Genomic DNA, 18,577 nt, shown 5'->3' with positions numbered 1-18,577 from the left:
ACCTGGGAGTATTGTGCTGAGGGCATTGGGAATATTAGAAAGAGACAAAGGGTTTGGGATTGGTGAGGGAAAGTGGAGGTAGTGCTGGATCCAGAGCAGTGATAAAAGGGCCATTGGAAAGGATCTGGGAATACTGTCAGCAGGTAATAGAAAATATGAGGGGAACAAAAGATAAGAAGACAGAAGTATAGAAAGAAGTTGCCACTTTGTAAGAAACGGATTTTAGCAGATTCCACAGCTCTTGGAATTGTTTGTGTTCTCCACCCAGAATAGCCAGGTGAACTGGTATGAACTGAAGTCTATGTGTGTGTTTGCTGTGCTTATTTTTCTGCATGTATTCATACCAGTGTGTCAAAAACGAAAATACAGAAGTGTTTTCCCACAAACATGTTGAAACACACTGTTGCACAACTGGGTAGAAATGTGATTGTGAAAAGGGCTAGTCATATGTGGATTTTTCTCTTCAACATTCATTCATTTAATTTGAAAATTGACATTAATAATACTTTTCTGTTCTCCTGTGTCTTTTCAAATTTTAACATTGATTCATTTAATTTTATTCCCACATCTTGCTTTTAACTGTGTTGCTCTTTTTATCTTAAATACTAATGACTGAAAGAGCGTATCACAGTGGATCTGGGTAGTCAACGGGTTTGGAGACTCGCTAGAGAGAATGAACCCTGTGTTGAAGATTTGGGGAGTTAGCACCATTTTCCTTTTGCCAACTGTCTTTCCAGGAATCTCCTGTAATTTTTATTCCAAAATTTGCCTGTCAAATCCTCATATGTTCTGGGATCCCATCAGAAGAAATATTTGTGTTAGGCCAGTGTCAAGTCTTGCAAAGTGACCTCAGGAGAAATCTAGTCAGGTTACCAAGGAGCCCTTCCTAACACAGCACGTTGCATGTGAAACTGGATTCATCACTGCACACAGCTTGTAACTGAGCTACTAATGGAGAGTCCTGTTGCCTGTAGCAAGTTATATGGATGTTCTAGAGCATAAAGGTTCATGCCTGTTGCTTTGCTGTGAGAGGATAACACAAGTGAGGTGGATGCTGGAGTAAAGGTTTTGGCGTGTGAGAAGGATACACGCCCTCTTCCTTTCCAGGTGGATAAAGGCAGAGCATTAGTATAAGAATTATCAAGCAGTTTGAGTACTTCCTGGAGGAAGATGGAGAAGGAAGTTTGATGCAATTGCCACACCTCACCACTCTGTTTTGTGAGTTTACACACTAGTTTCCATTCTGTGTATTTATTTCCTGACTGCTGGTACTTTTACTGGCTGCCATAAATTTGCAGGGAGCACAGCATTCGCTGCCTGTCTGGAAACCCGATTCAGATGCAGTCTGGATCCAGCTCCATAACCATCTTACTTTTATGATTGTGTTAGACACATTCAATCTGTGTCTCTAGTCCAAAGATCAAACCATAAACCACTAAGGTTTTAAACAAATTTTATGGAACCAGCTTTTTCTATCTATATCTCAGTTTACCTCCTAGAATCTGAGAGATACTGAAGAATAGCAAGTACCTCATATTTCGTGCAATTTCCCTAATAGTCAAGCATAGGTCAAGTTCAGTTTTGAATTTCATAACCTTTTAACTAACTGTGCATTTATCAGTAAGACTGCTAGCTGTGTATTTTATTTTTTCTCCAAAACTACCAAGATTCTAATCATGTGTTGTAACTTCTTTAAAAAAATCTCTTCCAGGCATTGTACAACACTTGCGAAATGGACAACTATTACGAGAAATTTATATAAACAAACATAAACTGCTTCTGAGTGATTGGACAGCAAAACAGCTCTATCTGGAGACAACAGGAAAAAGTCGAACCCTGCAGAGTGCGTTGGCGCTGCTCTATACTTTTTTGCCAGATTTTGACTGGAAGAAAATTAACATGAGGCATCAGTGGAGCACCATTTTTTGCTCTGGAAGCTGTGACTGTCCTATGCGAAACCACTACCTAGAAGAGGAACAGCGCAGACAGTACAGTTTACGGGTGAAAAACAATGATTTGGAGAAAATATATGTGGATATGGCAAAGATTGTGGGCATTCCCACCAGGCAGTTGAGAGCTTCTAACCCAATAGATTCTCTCTTATGCTATTTTTGCCACAATGCCAGTTTCCCGTGTACCAAAACTGGCTGCATTGGTATGGAACACTTCAAAGTAATCAAAAGACATCAGTTGGAGGATGAGAGAGAAAGACAGGAAAAGAAACTTTATTTCTTGTATGCACTATTGGCTACGCATCCTCTCCTCAACCAGACTGTTAATCGGCTGCAGCGTATTGCAGAAGGCAAGAAAGAAGAAATATTTGTTCTTTACTCTGCACATGATGTCACACTGTCACCTGTTCTTAGTGCCTTGGGCATTACAGAGGCCAGATTTCCAAGATTCGCTGCCAGATTAGTTTTTGAGCTGTGGCAGGATGGGAAGAGACCCAAAGAACACTTTATCCGCATCCTGTATAATGGCGCTGATGTCACATTCCAGACCTCGTTTTGCAAGGATTATTATAAACGTTCCAGCAAGCCAATGTGCCCACTAGAAAAGTTTGTTAACTTTGTCAAGAGGGATATGTTTCTAGTTTTTAACAGCACTAGTTATTACGATGCATGTCGTAGAAGACCACTGTAGGGAAGGAAAGTGAAAAGGAAGCAATGTTAACTTGCATATCAGTGAAAGTCTGTATTCTGGTTGAGGCGCAGTTCAGTTTTGTTATTTCTTGTACTTGTATGTGTAAGTACAAAAGGATAGTGCTTGAAACATTCTTCAAATAGTTTTATTTTCATTTAGACTGCAGATTGTCTCCAGCAGAAGAACAGATACTGAGGGAGTGTTATGTATATGTGTATGCTTACATATGCTGTGTTAACTGTAATGAAATGATAAATCACATGGGCTACTGTAACCTGGATGTTGCTTGATAAAGAGTGAGAGAGCATAGACTTTGTTTCTCTGTATTCCAGAGCAATACTTGGATACCATAAGTTTAAAACCAAACCCATTTTTTTTCACCACCATCTCAGTCATTTTAAGCAGTTGTATCAAGGTATTTATGAATTCCAAGTATCTGCATTAAACCATTTGTAAGGAATTCTTGAAGCTCCCTACTCAAAAAGAAGCATTTTAATATTTAAGGGCAGGTCTTTAAAGCAAAGTGCATGTGTGTATCTCTGCATACTTACCTGCGCACGTACAAATGAGCGTGTGCCTTTTTGACCTCATACACCTATAAATACTTGGCTATTGTTGTGAGTGCCAGAGAAGGGTGTACTGGAAAATGGATACAAAATTCTATTCTTTGATCGCACTTCCAGCACTTTGAATAGTTCAAACACAGTTTAGAAATACGTAAAGGTCTTGTGACATTAAAATAGATAGCAAACACTAACATTACCACTAAACTTGAGTGGGAAATTAGGATTAGAAATCAGTTTTATGGTGAAGTGTTGGGCTCTTTCTCATTGTGAATGTGCTCAAGCTGCTGTCCTATGTTTTAGGAATTTGATATAGTGACTGCTTGAGACAGCTTGACTAAACACTAAGAAAATTTTGTAGTTGAGTTAGTATTTTTATGGACTAGGAAGCTCTTATTTTGTAAAATCAGACTTGTACAAATTGTACTGTGTATATTTATAACACAGTAGATCTTTCTTACTTAGTTTGTAAAGACTTGTGAAGCTGACTTTTAGACTTTTTTTCCCCCTTGATCAGGATGTTTAGACTTAAGAATAAACTGTCTTTTATGGGTAACTTGAACAATGAGTAGATAGGAAAACTTGTACTTCAGACTGCTTTCGTTTCTTTAGGAGGAGTAAATTGAGAATGAATTGTTGATAGAACTCATAGAAATTTTATAGTGGTGGAGGTTTTTTACACCTCTAGAAATAATTTAGTCTGTGACTTGTGATTCAATGGTGCTAGTTTATCAAAGAAAACAACTCAGCATAAGTACTCTGACTATTGGCATTCCACTCTCTCTGTTTTCAATGCTGCATTTGAACATGTTTCTTTAAATAAAATTTTGGGGACTCTTTGTATACTTGTGTATTACGTTTATTCTGACTTCCTCAGCTGTTTGCACTAACAAGATAAGTGTGTATTGCTAAGCTGCTTGTTGCATTAGTAACTTCTGCAGTTAATATGTTCTGGTTCCCAGTCTGAGAAGGAGCAGGTGAACATTTCATGAATACTGAAATAGAAATCATGGTAGAAAATTGGGGGCTTTTGTACCACATTAGAATGTGTAACTTCTGAGAAGGTTTTCTTTCTGTCTAAGAGACTAGGTCTGTTAGTTGTCATACATGTTTGTGCTAGAGGGCAAACAGGAAGAGAGCATCTGAAAGTTGAGCTCGCTTTGTGTAAATTACGTGAACTGCACCATTTGCCCAATATAAGTACCAAATACTCCAAAGAGCTGTTGAGCTGTCTGCAAAAGGCAGCTATAGCTCTTCAGAGTGTTCTCTGTTGGAGCTTTGATGCTGTTTGGTGACCATTTGCAGGAATGATGCTGAAATGCAGAAAACATTACCATAGGCATATATCATTGGTGTTTCAAGTGTGTTATTTAGAAACTGTGAACTGTTAACAGCTTCTGCAAATGCTAGTCTTGGTGCCTTCAAAAGCCTGTGCTAGGAATAGCATCTAACCTTGCATCTTCTTCTGAAGACAAGAAAATAGAAGTGTTTTGTTTTTATGTCCTTGTGCAGAAAGATCCCCTTTGTTTCTTGTAGGGATTTTGAGATGCAGCCATGAATTGGAGGAGATACGAATTTGGACAGATTTCTCATTTGTTGGGCTCAAAGAAGCACCGAGATCCCAGATATTAATGGATATTGCAGCTGATTTCCAAATTTCTAGCTTAACTTTTTTGTAGAGCAGCAAAAGTAGACTGATTTTATGGACCTTTGGTTGCTGGTCAACTAATAAGCATTCTACTTGAAGTCTCAAGTAGGCTTTGGGGTTATTCCCCCTAGGTAAATCAGTTACCTTGGGTGCCAGGAAATGTGTTCATCTGTAGAATCATAGAATCGTTTAGGTTGGAAAAGACCTGTAAGATGATCCAGTCCAACCATTAACCTACACTACCAAGTCTACTCTAAGCCAATCAAGGGTAGACTAGACTAAACCATGTCCCAAAGTGCCACATCTACCCGTTTTTTGAACACTTCCAGGGATGGTGACTCCACCACCTCTCTGGGCAGCCTGTTCCAATTCTTGACCACCCTTTCCGTAAAGAAATTTTTCCTAATTTCCAACCTAAACCTCCCCTGATGCAGCTCGAGCCCATTTCCTCTCATCCTATCGCTAACTACTTGGGAGAAGAGACCAACACCCACCTCACTACAACCTCCTTCCAGGTAGTTGTAGAGAGCGATAAGGTCTCCCCTCAGCCTCCTCTTCTCCAAGCTAAACAATCCCAGTTCCCTCAGACGCTCCTCATAAGGCCTGTGCTCTAGACCCTTCACCAGCAGAGTCATACACAGTAGAGTCATACATTGAGAAGAAAGTGAGACAGATGCAGAAAGACCAGATTCTGTTAGTAGCTGCAGTTCCTCAGATTGCCCCAGATGTCAAATGTTTGTCCTTTCTGGATGTCTAATCTCAATCAATGCTGCTATGTTGAAGGGTGTCCTTAATAATGGTGATAGAGGTGAATATGAAGTATTGCTATCCTCTAGCCATAGTTCACTTTATGCTTAGAGAGGTATGGGAACTGCTATTTCATTCCTCATTTCCATTCTCTCTTCCTCAGCCTTTGCTTCACCGTTACCTATAAACTTCTGTTGTGTTTAAGGAGGGTGGAAAAGTGGGTGTAGGAATTACTTTATGCTCTTTCCAGCCTTGTGCATGCCAAGCACTCCCCCTGCTGTCTCTCCTTACTGCACGGTCTCTGAATAAAGGAATGATCCTTAACATAATGTTTTTAAGAAAGTCAGTGTGGTGCTGAGTGACTTACAAAAGACAAACGACTATACAGTATATAAATGGAGGAACACAGGCTGAATGTAACCCTTTTGCATAGAGAAATGCATAAGATAAGAGGTGCATGGCCATAAGGGAATGTAGTAAGGTGAAAGAAATAATGCACTTCAATAGTTGTTGATGTCCTGTCTTTGTCAGTTTTTCTTCTGGCATCTAGTCTATAACAGTTTGTACGATCAGGGCCATGTGTGTGCAGTATAGTGAAAAGGCACCTACGTTATTTTGACTGTTTCCAATCCTTGCTCTTCCTGCATGCTTTTGTCCTTCCTTTAAAGAAGAAATAAGGTTACGTGAAAATTAACAGGTAAGTAACTTTTCCTGTTTCTAGGGGGAAATGCAGATCATTGCAGTGTATTCTTATGGTTTGCTTATTTTAAACATCTGTATGCTTTGCTGTTAATGGAACTTCTTCAGAACTCCAACAAGAATTAGTACCTTTATAATATTGCAGTATCTCTGCCATCCAGATGGCTTTTGAACCTCCCTTGGCAACCTGTGCCAGTACTCAGTCACCCTCACAGTAGGGGGGGAAAAAAACGTTTCCTTATGTTCCCGTGGTACCTCCTGTGTTTCAGGTTGTGCTCACTGCTGCTTGTCCTGTCATTAGGCAGCACTGAAAAGATGCCCCTTCTTTACACCCTCCCTTCAGATATTTATACATATTGATGAGATTCCCCCTGAACTTTTTCTTCTCTGGGCTTAACAGTCCCAGCTCTCTCAGCCTTTCCTCATACGAGAGGTGGTCCGGTCCCTTAATCATCGTGGCCCTTCAGTGAGGACTCTGCAGTAGCTCCATCTGTCTTGTACTGGGTATGATAAAGAGCACTGATAGCTGTTTTGGCCAAAATGGCCTTCCACTGTGGTCAGGGCAGTGGTAAGAAACCTGAATTGGGGAATTTAAGGAAAACCTGGAGCCAAATTTTCAAAACTAGAGAGGGCCAGTTGCTTCTCATCATTTAGATGGCTGAAGATGCAGATCAGTTACAGCAAAAGGTATATTTTCCTGTCTTTTCATATTTTTGTGCTGGTGTCACAAATCGTTTTCCTTTTTTCCTGTAGCAGTCAGTGTGAACAAGAACTAATTTACCATGTTGCTAGCGCCTGCTTGTCTGTATGTCTGAGGGCCAGTGGATGGGCGTTACCAAATCTCTAAGGTAAAGAAAAAAAATAAGCTAATTATTCTTCTGTATATGTATGGTTCATTAAGATACGCTCATCTCTTCTAAGCCACATACTCAGAGGATCTGCAGCAATGAAACACTTGATACATTTCCAGTGCCACTGGAAGAGCGAAAAGAAAGAGCTGCAGGGCTGAGATCCTTCTTGCAAACCTCCGACTTGGCTGTGGGGGCAAAATGATAAGCAAACTGCATTGTTAAACTTGATTAATTATTATGTTTTAAAGTTTGATCTAATTATGATTGCAATGGTGAGTGGATTTATATTTGGACTAAGGTCATAAATTTAACTACCTGAACAATAGAAAGAGGAATTGGTGGGAATTTATTTATCCTGGAATTGATGAATACTCTTTCTATAGGGATGGACTGGTGAATTAGACCTACAAACTGGGAAGCATTGACTTGTACAGTTGCACATTTTAATCAAATGACAAAGCAGAAATAAAAGCTTCTGCTTTAAGCAATGCTGTTTGAGGTCTTGTTGCCTTGAAATTGATGTAGGAGTGGGATATTTTGTTTGTGTGCTAAACACGGTATTTTGAAATTGATGTTTAAACATGTTGAGTTCTTGTAGCGTGAGTGAAATGTGCATAGTGTTTCCTCACAAAATGCAGCTTATTTTTCAGTGCAGTGCTGATGCCCCCGCCCCCCCCCCCCCACTTTGTTTCAGTTCTGGTAAGTATAATAGTGTTAGTTTCAAATGCTCCTTGAACATTATGAATGACAAATGGCTTGGTTTGAGCTGTCATATTCTATTTTTTGTATTTGGGAGTGGTTGAGAAGGCATCTAAATACAAAATATTTTGGTGCAAAGTAGTACAGAAAGAAGGTTCTCTTTGAAAATGGTGTCTGAGAGCAAGAGATTTGAAGAAAAGAAATACGATGCCCTCTCGTGGCGGTTTTCTGTTGTACAAAAATGGGTTTGTGTGAATTAAACTGGGAAAAAAATATGCCTTTGCTCTGAAAATGCATTACGGTGGAAAAGTGGAGTTAAAACTGGGTAAGTTGTAGTCAGAAAAAGAGGCTGCCTCCTCCATTGTTTAAGTGAATAGTTCTTTATTTATGTAAGATGCTCAAAACCTTGTGGGGTGAAGAAGGAATAATGATGACAACTGTGATGGTTATTTTGAAGCAAGTCGTTCATATTGCTGAAAACACGTATATTCTCCAGGTCACTACAGCTTTGCTATCCTCTGTACCAAATCCAGTCCTACACTTTTCAGCAGAGCAATTTTTGAAGTTAGTAAAGCCTATAGTATATGGAATTATAAAGCAGAGTATTTATTTCCCTGTCAGTTTGCTGGTTTGGTCTCGGGTACTTTGCTTGCCTTGTGGTTTGGTTTCGTCCCCTTTTCCACATGAAAGGGGCTATGCCACGTGTGTGTACTATGTGATTATTCAAGTAGTTGAGATATCACATGCTCTGAACTTTGCAAAGTTCCTTCAAACTGAAAACAAATACCATTAAGCCCTTTGTTTCCAAAAGTCCTGGACAGCCATTTTCAGAAGTGCTTTAGAACTACTCTTAAGCTACTCCTTTAGGATCCCCTGACAAAAATCATCATTAAAGGTTTTTCTTTTAATGAAGGGTGAAAAAAGAGGGATGACATTTGAAATGTAAAGCAGTCCGGATCTCATTCTAAGAATAGTCTTTATGGTAGAGGAAAAAAGAATATACGTTTGTCAGTCTTTAAGATGCCATTGAAAAATGGTCATTGGAGAATGTGGGGAGGAAAAGTTTATGAGCTGAAATTGTTGCTGTTGAAGGCCCTTGCAAAACAGGACACACAAGATAAAAGAAGAAAAATAGAAAACAGAAACAGAAAATGTGGCCTCCATTGCAAATTCTTGCATGCGTCTTCCCTGGAGCAGGTACAAACAGGCAGCTGTTTTAAGCACACTAGCCAGGAGATTGAGGATCCAGGACCAGTATGGGACAGAATGAATGTCTAAGGCCAGTTACAGGGGTATCTGTAGTGCATATGGGTGCGTGCTAGCATGTACGTGTGCGTGTGTGAGGTAACTGAAAGATTAAAAGGTCCAATGCCAGCTGCTGGATAGATTGTCAGTAGCAAGACAGCACTCTGGACCTGGGTAGGCAGAGCTGCAGCAGTCTTGCTTCTGTAGGGCTACTGGATTTGGTAGCTCCAAACAATTTTGTCATCAGAAACAGGGTGATCTAAAAAGGGATTTGCAGATTTAGATGATGGGAGAGTTGACTGTAATACTGACAAAACTGTTCCTTCCTTAAAAAAGTCTGTCCGCCCAAAAAGCAGTGAGCAACAGAGAGGGAACAAAACCTAGTTTCTGACGAACAGATATTGGCCCACTGATTGCTAATTTCATTCTCCTTTTTGAACTGGTCACATACTTAATGTTCTCCTTTGACAATGCTAGTTATAACAGGCTTTTGACAAATTCAGTGCCTCTTTCATTAAAAAAAAAAACCAAACCATGAAACCCAAAAATCCTGTGTGAGTAAAAGGCTATAGTGCTTTTCTGCTACATTCATACATGCATAGTTGAGGCATCAGAAGGATAATTAACAGCTACTGATATTACTAGTTGTCAAGTGGGCAACAGTAATGTGTTGAGTGTGTTTTGATTCCTATCTCAAGTGCCAGAGAGGTATCTTTTTGCTTAAACCTCTTCCATAGGGGTTTAAATGATGTCCATTACTATGTAATAGAGCTGGTGTAAGATGATATTTGTCAGCAATTACTGTGCTTTCAGCTGTGTTCCTAATCCTTTAGATGTGAACTCACAGTTAAGTAGGTTTATGGAAAGTTTTACCCGAATTATTAACTTCTCCTTCAGTCTGCGATGCGGCAGCTGGGTTTTTGGTAAGAAAGAACACTGAAATGCATCAGCTTGTAGAAGAGTGATAAAAATATTTTTGCTTTTAACAGGAGACTGGAACCATCCAGTCGTGCTCTGAAGTGGTGGTTATAAGAAGAAAGGCAGCCAGCTTAAACACATAGATAGACAGGGTCTCATTAACTGTAAGGGCTTGTTGTGCATCTGTGCTACTTCTGACAGCGCTTATTCTGGCTGCCATAGAATGGGAGTTAATTGTCACGGCAGTATCCATGTGTCCTGATACTCATGTGAAACCACAGGATTTGATTGAATCTTGCTTTTTCACGAAGGACTTACTGCTTGCCATCCTTAATTTTTGTAAAGCACTCCGCTGGGATGCAGACCTTAACTTCTGTCTGTTGGGCCAGCAGCCCGCTAGGAGGAAAAATTGCTGCAAAGCCTGGAAGCACATGGCAGGAGGGAAAACAGGATTTCCCTGTCCTTGATAGCTCCTTGGCAAGGCGGTTTTCCATGCCACGGGTCTGACCCTCTGCTGTAGCCACTGGAGTTGTAATTGGCAGCAGCTGCTGGGGATCCAGCCCTGCATCTTCACCAGCTGCGTCACTGCATTCCTATTGCCACGCTCCTGCTGGTGGCATGGTTAAAATCCAGGTTATTTGCTCCTGCTCATTTTTGTAGCTGTTCTCCTTTTCACTTCTGTCGTTCTCTGACGTTTGTGTGGGCGCTTGAAAAACGCTACCTACGGACCCTGTAATTGCAGCATACGCTGCCTTCTTTTGTCCTTCAAACTGCAGTTTTCCTTTCTGCAGTTTTCCTTTCTGCAGTTTTCCTTTCTGCAGTTTTCCTTTCAAGCAAAGGCAGCCCCAGAGCTGTTCTGCTGCCGGGCTTTGCCCGGTGCCCCCCCGCCGGCCGGGGAGAGGGATTTTCGCCTCACGGGACGGCTGAGCGACAGCGCTGTGAGGGGGGATGGCGGGCGCCGCTGGGGCAGGGCAGGGACGAGGCCGTTTGAATGCAGGACCCGCCGGGCCCCGCCGCTGGCTGTCACCACCTCGGCTGTCACCTCCCGGCCGGTACCTCTGGCCCTGCGGCAAGTAAGTAAGTCGTGAGGCGGCTGCCGCCTTGAAAGTAAGTCGTGAGGCAGTCGTGAGGCGGCACCGGAGAGGCGGGAGGAGGCCGGCGGCACACGGCGCCGCGAGGCGGGCCTGCGCCGCCCCCTGGTGGCCAGCGGCCGCGGCGCCACGTCCAGCGGTCAGGGCGCTCCGCGCGGCGGGGGGCGGCGGTTGCCTGCTGCGGGGACAGTAAATACGACGACAAAATGGAGCCCTTCCTCCCGCTACGGTTTTGGTAAGCACCTGTAATAATAGGATGATGGTCACCCAAAAGGCGAAGCCATGGGGAATGTGGAAAGCTGTTGCCGAAATGTGAGAGGGCGAAGCGGGAGCTGGGCCTGGGCAGTCCTCGCTGTGCCCGCTGGTGCCAGCCCCCGGCGCTGCCGCCAGCCGCCATGGGCGAGGGCCGGCTGCGGACCCCCCGGCCTGCTCCCTCCTCTCCTCCAGGCCTTTGAGCGTCGCTCTGAGATGGGCACAGGACCTTGAGTACCGCTGCAGAGATTGGCGCAGCTCTGTCAAAAAACATCGTCAGCAAAAAAGCTACGGTCAACCAGGGTTTAAGTTTTAGGTATGAAAATGGTAGTAAAATAATGCCTTAATCAAGCACGTTACAAAGTTGCTAGCATTTAAGTTGTCGCAGTAAATAAATCATGGAATGCGATTCCATGTGGAATGCGATTCAGCGAGTGAATGATGGACTAAGATGTGTGTGCCTTTCAGTCGTATTTGTGGTCGTGCGTATTTGTGTTTGCTCACTTGCTGTGTGAGCAGAATCCCAGCAGCAATAATTTGTGATGAAATGTGCAAACCGGGGGTTTCTCTGGAGAGAGAGGATCTCTCCTCCCTAACAGCAAATCCCCAGAAGGTATTTCTTCCACATATCCTGAATGCTACCCTAATCAACTTCTGCTTCATCCAGAAAATCTGGGTGCAGGTTGAGTTCATGTCCTGTGTTGATGTTGTACCCCAGCTTCAAATGATTTTTTTTATTGCCTGAGAGTATTTATGCTGTAGCTGTAGACGGAATAAACCACCACTGGCATACTTTGACAGAAAGTCATCGGCTTTTGTACAAATGTGTATTTCCCTATAAATACGGGTATAGATTTCATCCAAAACAACCGTAGCATTTTCACACAGAAGTGAGGTTTTTTGTAATCACACCCGGCACTGGTGTGGGGAGAGGTCTCCCCTTGGTAACTTTAGAACCTGGGTTGATTTCAACAACATTTGACAGGAATGTAGAAGTCTCCAAGTTCTACAGATTTTGTGACAATATATGACCAGGTGGAGGAAGGAGATCATTCAGTTGCCCCATCTGTAGGGGAAGTTAAAGCATGTTCTGAGGACACTGAAGTTGGTCAGAGATGTGATAAAAATGCACAGACACCAGGCTTCTTAAGTCCTGAACCTACTTTTTTCTTTGTTGTTCTCCATAAATAGACATTTGTCTACAAAGATAGTGCAACTAAGCATTTCCAGATTTGTGCCTGTTGTCTCAGACAGCTGATCTGCTCTGAAGAGTGTCTGTAAGGAGAGCAGGTGGGTAAGTTCCAAATTATTTTTTTGACATGGCAGTCTGCTTTCTTGGTGTCAAGAGAAGAAGCAGTTTCAAACTAATCTTGCTGGAAGTGTTAGCATGGTATTTGCATTAAAAAGTGATACATGCCATCCACCTGATGGACTCTTAACAGTATAGGCAAATGAGCATGGCCCCTTCACAGCTGTGAACCAAACTTTGAAAAGGCTCACCTGCAGCCTGGTTGAAAATCCTGAACTCATTCCAACATGCAATGTCTGTCGGGAAGCTCTGAGAATAAGATTCCTCTGTGATTTTACTGACCACTGAAATTGCCAGTTGAGTGAAGAAATGTCAGTTCAAAATAAAGAGTGGCTAGAGGGAAACCTTTTTATTAATTCAAGTTCTACAGACTTTTACAAGAAGTAGCGAAAGGAATTTTAACCTTAGCATTCTGATTAAATTCCAGACTCTGTAATTACATTGGTTCTGAACTCCACCTGCAGTTTTAATACAAAAAGCTCTTCTGCTTCAAGCTGCAGCCTGCTGTGTAGCTATGCTGCTCAGTGTCAAACAGGTGCTAGAGTTCACCTGGGAGGTAAATGATAATATAATGTATATAATTTATACAGTGCTATGTTGCATTTTTCAGGGCCCTTTCAGGATTCCTCAGGATAAAATACACAGCAGAAATGAGATGCTATTTGAAGAGAGACTTTTTATCAACCTGGTTGATAAGTTAACTTTTTGGGGATGATAAATTTTTATGCTTGTGTGTTTCGCTAAAACTTAAAAAATAAATACACTATATATATGATCAGTATATACATACATCAATCCAGTGTCCTGGAACTTAGGTCAACTCTCCTTGTAAAAGTAGATCAGTAAAAAGGTCTTATTGATTGAATAGAGAATCTGTGCTACTCATTTAGGAGTGATTGCTGAGTTCTGTTTGCTGGTCAGGTGTGTATGAGCTCTGAAAGAGTATGCTCCCATTGCACAGTCATCTTGAATAGACAAGCTTTAATCCTCTATTTTGAGAAAAGGCAGTGAAAAAAGAGGTAATCTGCAGTTGGGTGATGTCAAGCATGTGCCATCTCTCGTTAGTATTTTTGTAAATGCAGGCATTACCCAGTATCTGTCATTCTGTAGGTCGTGGTGTAAGAGGAGGGGTGGTCTGCATGGTGGATTGCAGAAAGGCTGTTTGGCTTTACCAGATTTCTACAGGGTTTTTTGAGGATTTTTCTTCAAGGAGCCAGTTTGTAATTTATGGTGCAGCAGAGTTAAGAGATTTGCATTACTCTTTAAGTAAGTGTTCACTGTTCTGTGGATAGGGATTTACAAATTGAACACTACTCCTAACACAGCAATACACAAGACTTCCAACCTCTGTAGCCTGAGTTTTGGCTTTATAGTGGACATGGAACATTACAGACTGCATTAAATTCTTGTGTGTAACTAAAAAAATTTCCCTGTTGCCCTAGACTGATAGTGGTTTACTCTGCTGGTAGTTCTCCATGATGATAAGAATGATAGTTTGAGTTCCCTACTTACGATTGCCTTTTTAATGTAAGTATTTGTATTTTTAGTCACAAGACTGCCAGATGAGATTAGATCCCACTGCCATAATGCAAGTGTGTATACTCTGAGATGACCCTTTTACCAAAATGAACTGGACAAAGTGCTTTTTCTAGACAGTGAAAGAAAAAAGTCTTGTCTGTCTGATACTCACCAAAACCTCAGCTATTTCCCCTGGTGCCAGTCTGATGCTATAAAGTCTGCAGTACAGGAGCATCTTTGAAGTGGTTGTGTTTAATTTACATCTTGCCTCTCTGATTCTTGCACCAGCAGCATCATATCATTAAGCTCCATTCTCACTGTTTATAGACCAAACCACTCATTCTGAGGCTAGCACTTACACAAGGAAGTGCTGAGAACTTTTTTTTTTTTTTTTTAATAAACCCCGCACTGTAATTGAATGTAGAACCGTTTGGAGTGACTGGAAGGCAACTGCTGAGTTTAATCAGGACTTTAATGCATGTTATATATGAATGTAAATCTCACTCCTACCTTAAAGTAATTCAGTATTCTGTTAATGCTTGTGTAAGAAACCAGTGTGTGTGTTGGGGTGGGAAGGGGAAGAGTAAATGATGTGAGCAGAACTCCTGACACTGTAAGATGCTACTCAGTGTGAAATGACAGCTTCAGCCTGCAGATGAGGATATAGTGTTCTAGTAACTTCAGGAAGGGAATATTTTCCAGTTTGCCTTGGGCACCGAGAACCTTTGTGCTTAATGCATCTTAGAAATTTTCTCTGCAGACTTTCTAAGGGCTGCAAGGACTTCCTAGGGGCTGTAATGCTATTCATTCCTGCCTTGAGGTAAACAGTGACTGAATGCTCCTTAAGCTGTGAGGAATAATTCCCCTTTGATCAGATGTAGCCTGAGCAGTGTGCTACTGCTCTGTTCTTCTGCTGACTGTTTCTAAATTGGGCTGCAAACTGAGAGGTACCTGGAGTTTGATCATTTGTATTTTATTAAAAACTTGACTTAGCACAGGAAGCTGTGGTTAGAAGCTCTCCAAATGAGAGAAATACGTTACCAGTGTCGAATGAAATTCAAAATTCACATCAGTGACCACACTGAGTTGTGACTTCTTGTCTTCCTCCTCCCATTCTTTTTTGCATCTAATTAAGATACAAATCAGCAGTGTCCAGGTCAGAAACTTCACTGAGAGAGTTGTCCCACTTTCTGCATATAGCATAGCAGCCAGTCACCTCAGGGTGTAAAAATCAATCCTCTAGGTATTTGCTCCACAGTATCATGTAAGATACTGTTGCCAATGGAAATATGCCGTGTTGGAGGCCAGGCTGCTCATCTGGGGGTCCTGTACTTGTAGAGTTCTTTCATTTTTGAAGATTACAATCAGTCAGGAATTTAGGTTCTGTCACACTTAGTCCTGATTACTTGCACCAAAAATCCCTGTTCTACTCACCTTCTTTTAGAAAATCCCTGTTCTACTCACCTTCTTTTAGAAGGTGATTCATCCACAGGCAGTAGCATACTGATTATTATTTTCAGGTTGACTCTTGCAGGCATCCCTTTAAGAAGTTTCACAGCCTTAACTTACAAATTTTGCAGGTGACATTCTAAGCAAATATGAATGGATCAGTGAGAATTACCATAATCCATAAAGATGTGAAACCGTGTCATCTTAAAGAAGTGGGTAGAGGAAATGTCTAGGACAGACTTCTAGCCAAACAAAATGACCCTGTGTTTCAGTCTGAGCTATTTTAATTTTTAACTTTAGGAGCTAGCCACCTGAAGGCTGATACGCTGTCAGGTTCAAAGTGACATAGTTTGAAATGTACACAGTTGGTCAACCAGTGGGATCCCTCTTGTGGAAGATCTGAATTTGAGTCAATTCATTTCATGGCTGATTTCATCTAGAGATTTTTCTCTTCTGCTGTGATTCTAATACAGCCTAACACTGTTAATCATTTACATGTGAATGAGTGATTTTTCTGAAGACTACTGTATCTAACAGTGTCTTTGCCAGTCCTTCGAAGAATCTTGTGTATATCAAGGGCAAACATTCCTGGTTATTGTCATTATATCAAGATTTATTTGGCTCCAGACCCCAGGAATATCACTTGTTTCCTATTCTTAAACTGATGGAGCTGGGAAACTGTGTGTGTTTCTCCAGGAGAGGGTGTCCCATCACTGTGGGCCAGAAAGATCTTACACGCTCAGGGCTTACACATACTTTGGTCTCCTTTTTCCTATGCTCTCTCTCAGCCAAAAACAGCTTGGAGAAGTGCAAAGACAGTAAATCTTAGTGAAAGAATAATGTGTTTGAAAAGGTTGATGCAAAGACTATACATATGGCTCTTAAGTTTCAGAAATATCCGTACTGACAAGACCTGTTAATGAGCATAGAATGTAGCTTGAGTGCACTGGGGGCAATTGTACCTATCACAATTCTTTTTCCTTGTCTGTTTATGTAACAATCTGTCCTATATAGTGTATTTCATTAATTCCTTACTGAAATATAACACTTGATTTGTGGGCCATATTTCTGTCCTTGTCTGATTTTGTTTTCAGACACAAGGTGCGTTCTGTATAGCAGCTACTATATTATATACACCTACACTGTGAAGTACTTCCTCTTCAACATGAAAGCAAGATGCCTTTTTTACTCTTTTCTCCTTAAATGGTGACTCATTATTCAAATGCATGGTAGCTTTAATGAAAATTTGCATGAGGCTGTAGAAGTGAGTCTAGCTGATGGTTATGGAATGAATGTGTGCAAAATTTATTTGGGACTTCAAGTTCTTTGTTATAGTTTCGGTTGTTATGGCTCTTTCAAAATCCTGGCAGCTGAAAAATGGGAAAGAGAATAAGCAGAGAGGATCGATAGCAGGAAAATTAACTTCTAATACAAACTGACAGCTTGACAGTGAACATATTTGGCATTGCAAATGCAGCAAAGACTGGGAACTGTAATCTGTTTTCTTTTTTTCCCCTGTTTCTATATATCATTTTTCTATAGAATGTCTTATATGTACTAACACCATTTGTGTCATAGGAGCCTTAATATAATTGATATTATATTGCAAAAGCATTCTCAGGATAGTTAGAAGTGTCTCATGCCTCCTCAGTGGCATTTGCAATTAATTTTTGCAGTAGTAAATGTTAATTTTGAAGGAATCTGCATAAGTTCTAAATCGTGGAAGTCTTTTGTACTTGACTGAGTCACCTCATAAGAATAGAGAAGCTCAAGACTTCTGTTCTTTGGTGCTCAGATGTCACGGAAGTAACTTAAGTTGGTATTATTAGAACTGAATCAAAGCACTAGCCCTGACTTGGCTCGTGAATTGCAGCTGCAATCAAATCAGAGTCAGATCTTCAACTCTTTTGATTTAAAGGGGTAGCTGATGGTGTGTATGTGTCGTGTTCAATTTCTACATTGTATGCTTGGCAACTGTGTTTTAGCTGTCTCTACAAATGTATGTAGTGTTTGGGTTTTTCTCCAGCTAATTCTAGCTCTGTTTGCTAGACCTGATCCTTGCCCTCCCTGTGTCTTGAAATAGCCAACACACCTTGCATCATGTGTGAGCATGAACATAGCTCCTCATGGACTTTTCTTTTGTGGTTTTTTTTTTTCTCAGCGTTTTCTGTGTGACAGCCTCAAAGGACCACATGCAGAATGTTTCTTCTGAGATTCCTACAAAACAACCACTAATTCTTTCAGATATTTCCCGCAACTGCAGAACATTCATTTGAACCAAATGAACTTGATTGAAAACTAAGGAGATGTTTAGTTCCAAAGCAATAAAAGGATGATTGTGTAACCTAAAATAAGGATTAGAACTAGATGTGATTTTGTGGCTTGAGCCTGCTTTACACCTGAAGCTTAACATTTGATAGAATGCATGGCTGAGAGACTCACCTTGCTGTGGTATCAAATACATTCCTATGCTTACACGTGTCCAATGGAGAAGATGACATTTGAGGAAAACCAAAGCTTGGCTGTGTTCACTGAAATTTCCTAATGGGCTTAGTACTAGTTTTCTGAGAATGACTTGCAAATCCTGTGTATTACAATGGTTCAGATCTTCCGTCATAGCTAAAACGGAACCATCAATGATAATGCTGCATCTTAAGACAACTGGTCATTCCTTCTGCCCCCCCTGCTTGGCTCTCTGGATATGGATCACAGCTCCTGTACTTGGACTCATTTTAATTTCTTTGGTTGGTGGAACTGAAAGATTATCAGCCAACTCATTATGAAAATTGTGATGATGTCTCTTCCAGAGGTTCATTAGCACTCACTCAGCAAGATTCCACAGCACGCCTGTACTCTTTGGAAGTAGCAACCAGATTGCATGTAGGTGTGTAGTATGTGTCTGTCAGCAACATGAATCAGTCTTTAACAATTGTGATTCTTCTCTC

General features: G+C 41.1%; 1 protein-coding gene across 2 annotated transcripts in view; it reads left to right on the top strand.

Moving 5' to 3' along the window:
• The window catches only part of PXYLP1 (2-phosphoxylose phosphatase 1), a 38,164-nt gene extending 35,521 nt beyond the window's left edge, over positions 1–2,643 (top strand). For both annotated transcript variants that reach the window (XM_075716962.1, XM_075716963.1), the window contains exon 5: positions 1,712–2,643. In XM_075716962.1, the coding sequence (XP_075573077.1) occupies positions 1,712–2,643 (932 nt within the window). The remainder of the gene's footprint in view (positions 1–1,711) is intronic.
• The last annotated feature ends 15,934 nt before the right edge of the window (positions 2,644–18,577 follow it).

The sequence above is a fragment of the Pelecanus crispus genome, chromosome 9, assembly GCF_030463565.1.
Source record: "Pelecanus crispus isolate bPelCri1 chromosome 9, bPelCri1.pri, whole genome shotgun sequence".
Classification (NCBI taxonomy): Eukaryota; Metazoa; Chordata; class Aves; order Pelecaniformes; family Pelecanidae; genus Pelecanus; species Pelecanus crispus.
The sequence above is the reverse complement of the archived record's forward strand: the minus strand, read 5'-3'. Positions and strand labels throughout refer to the sequence as shown.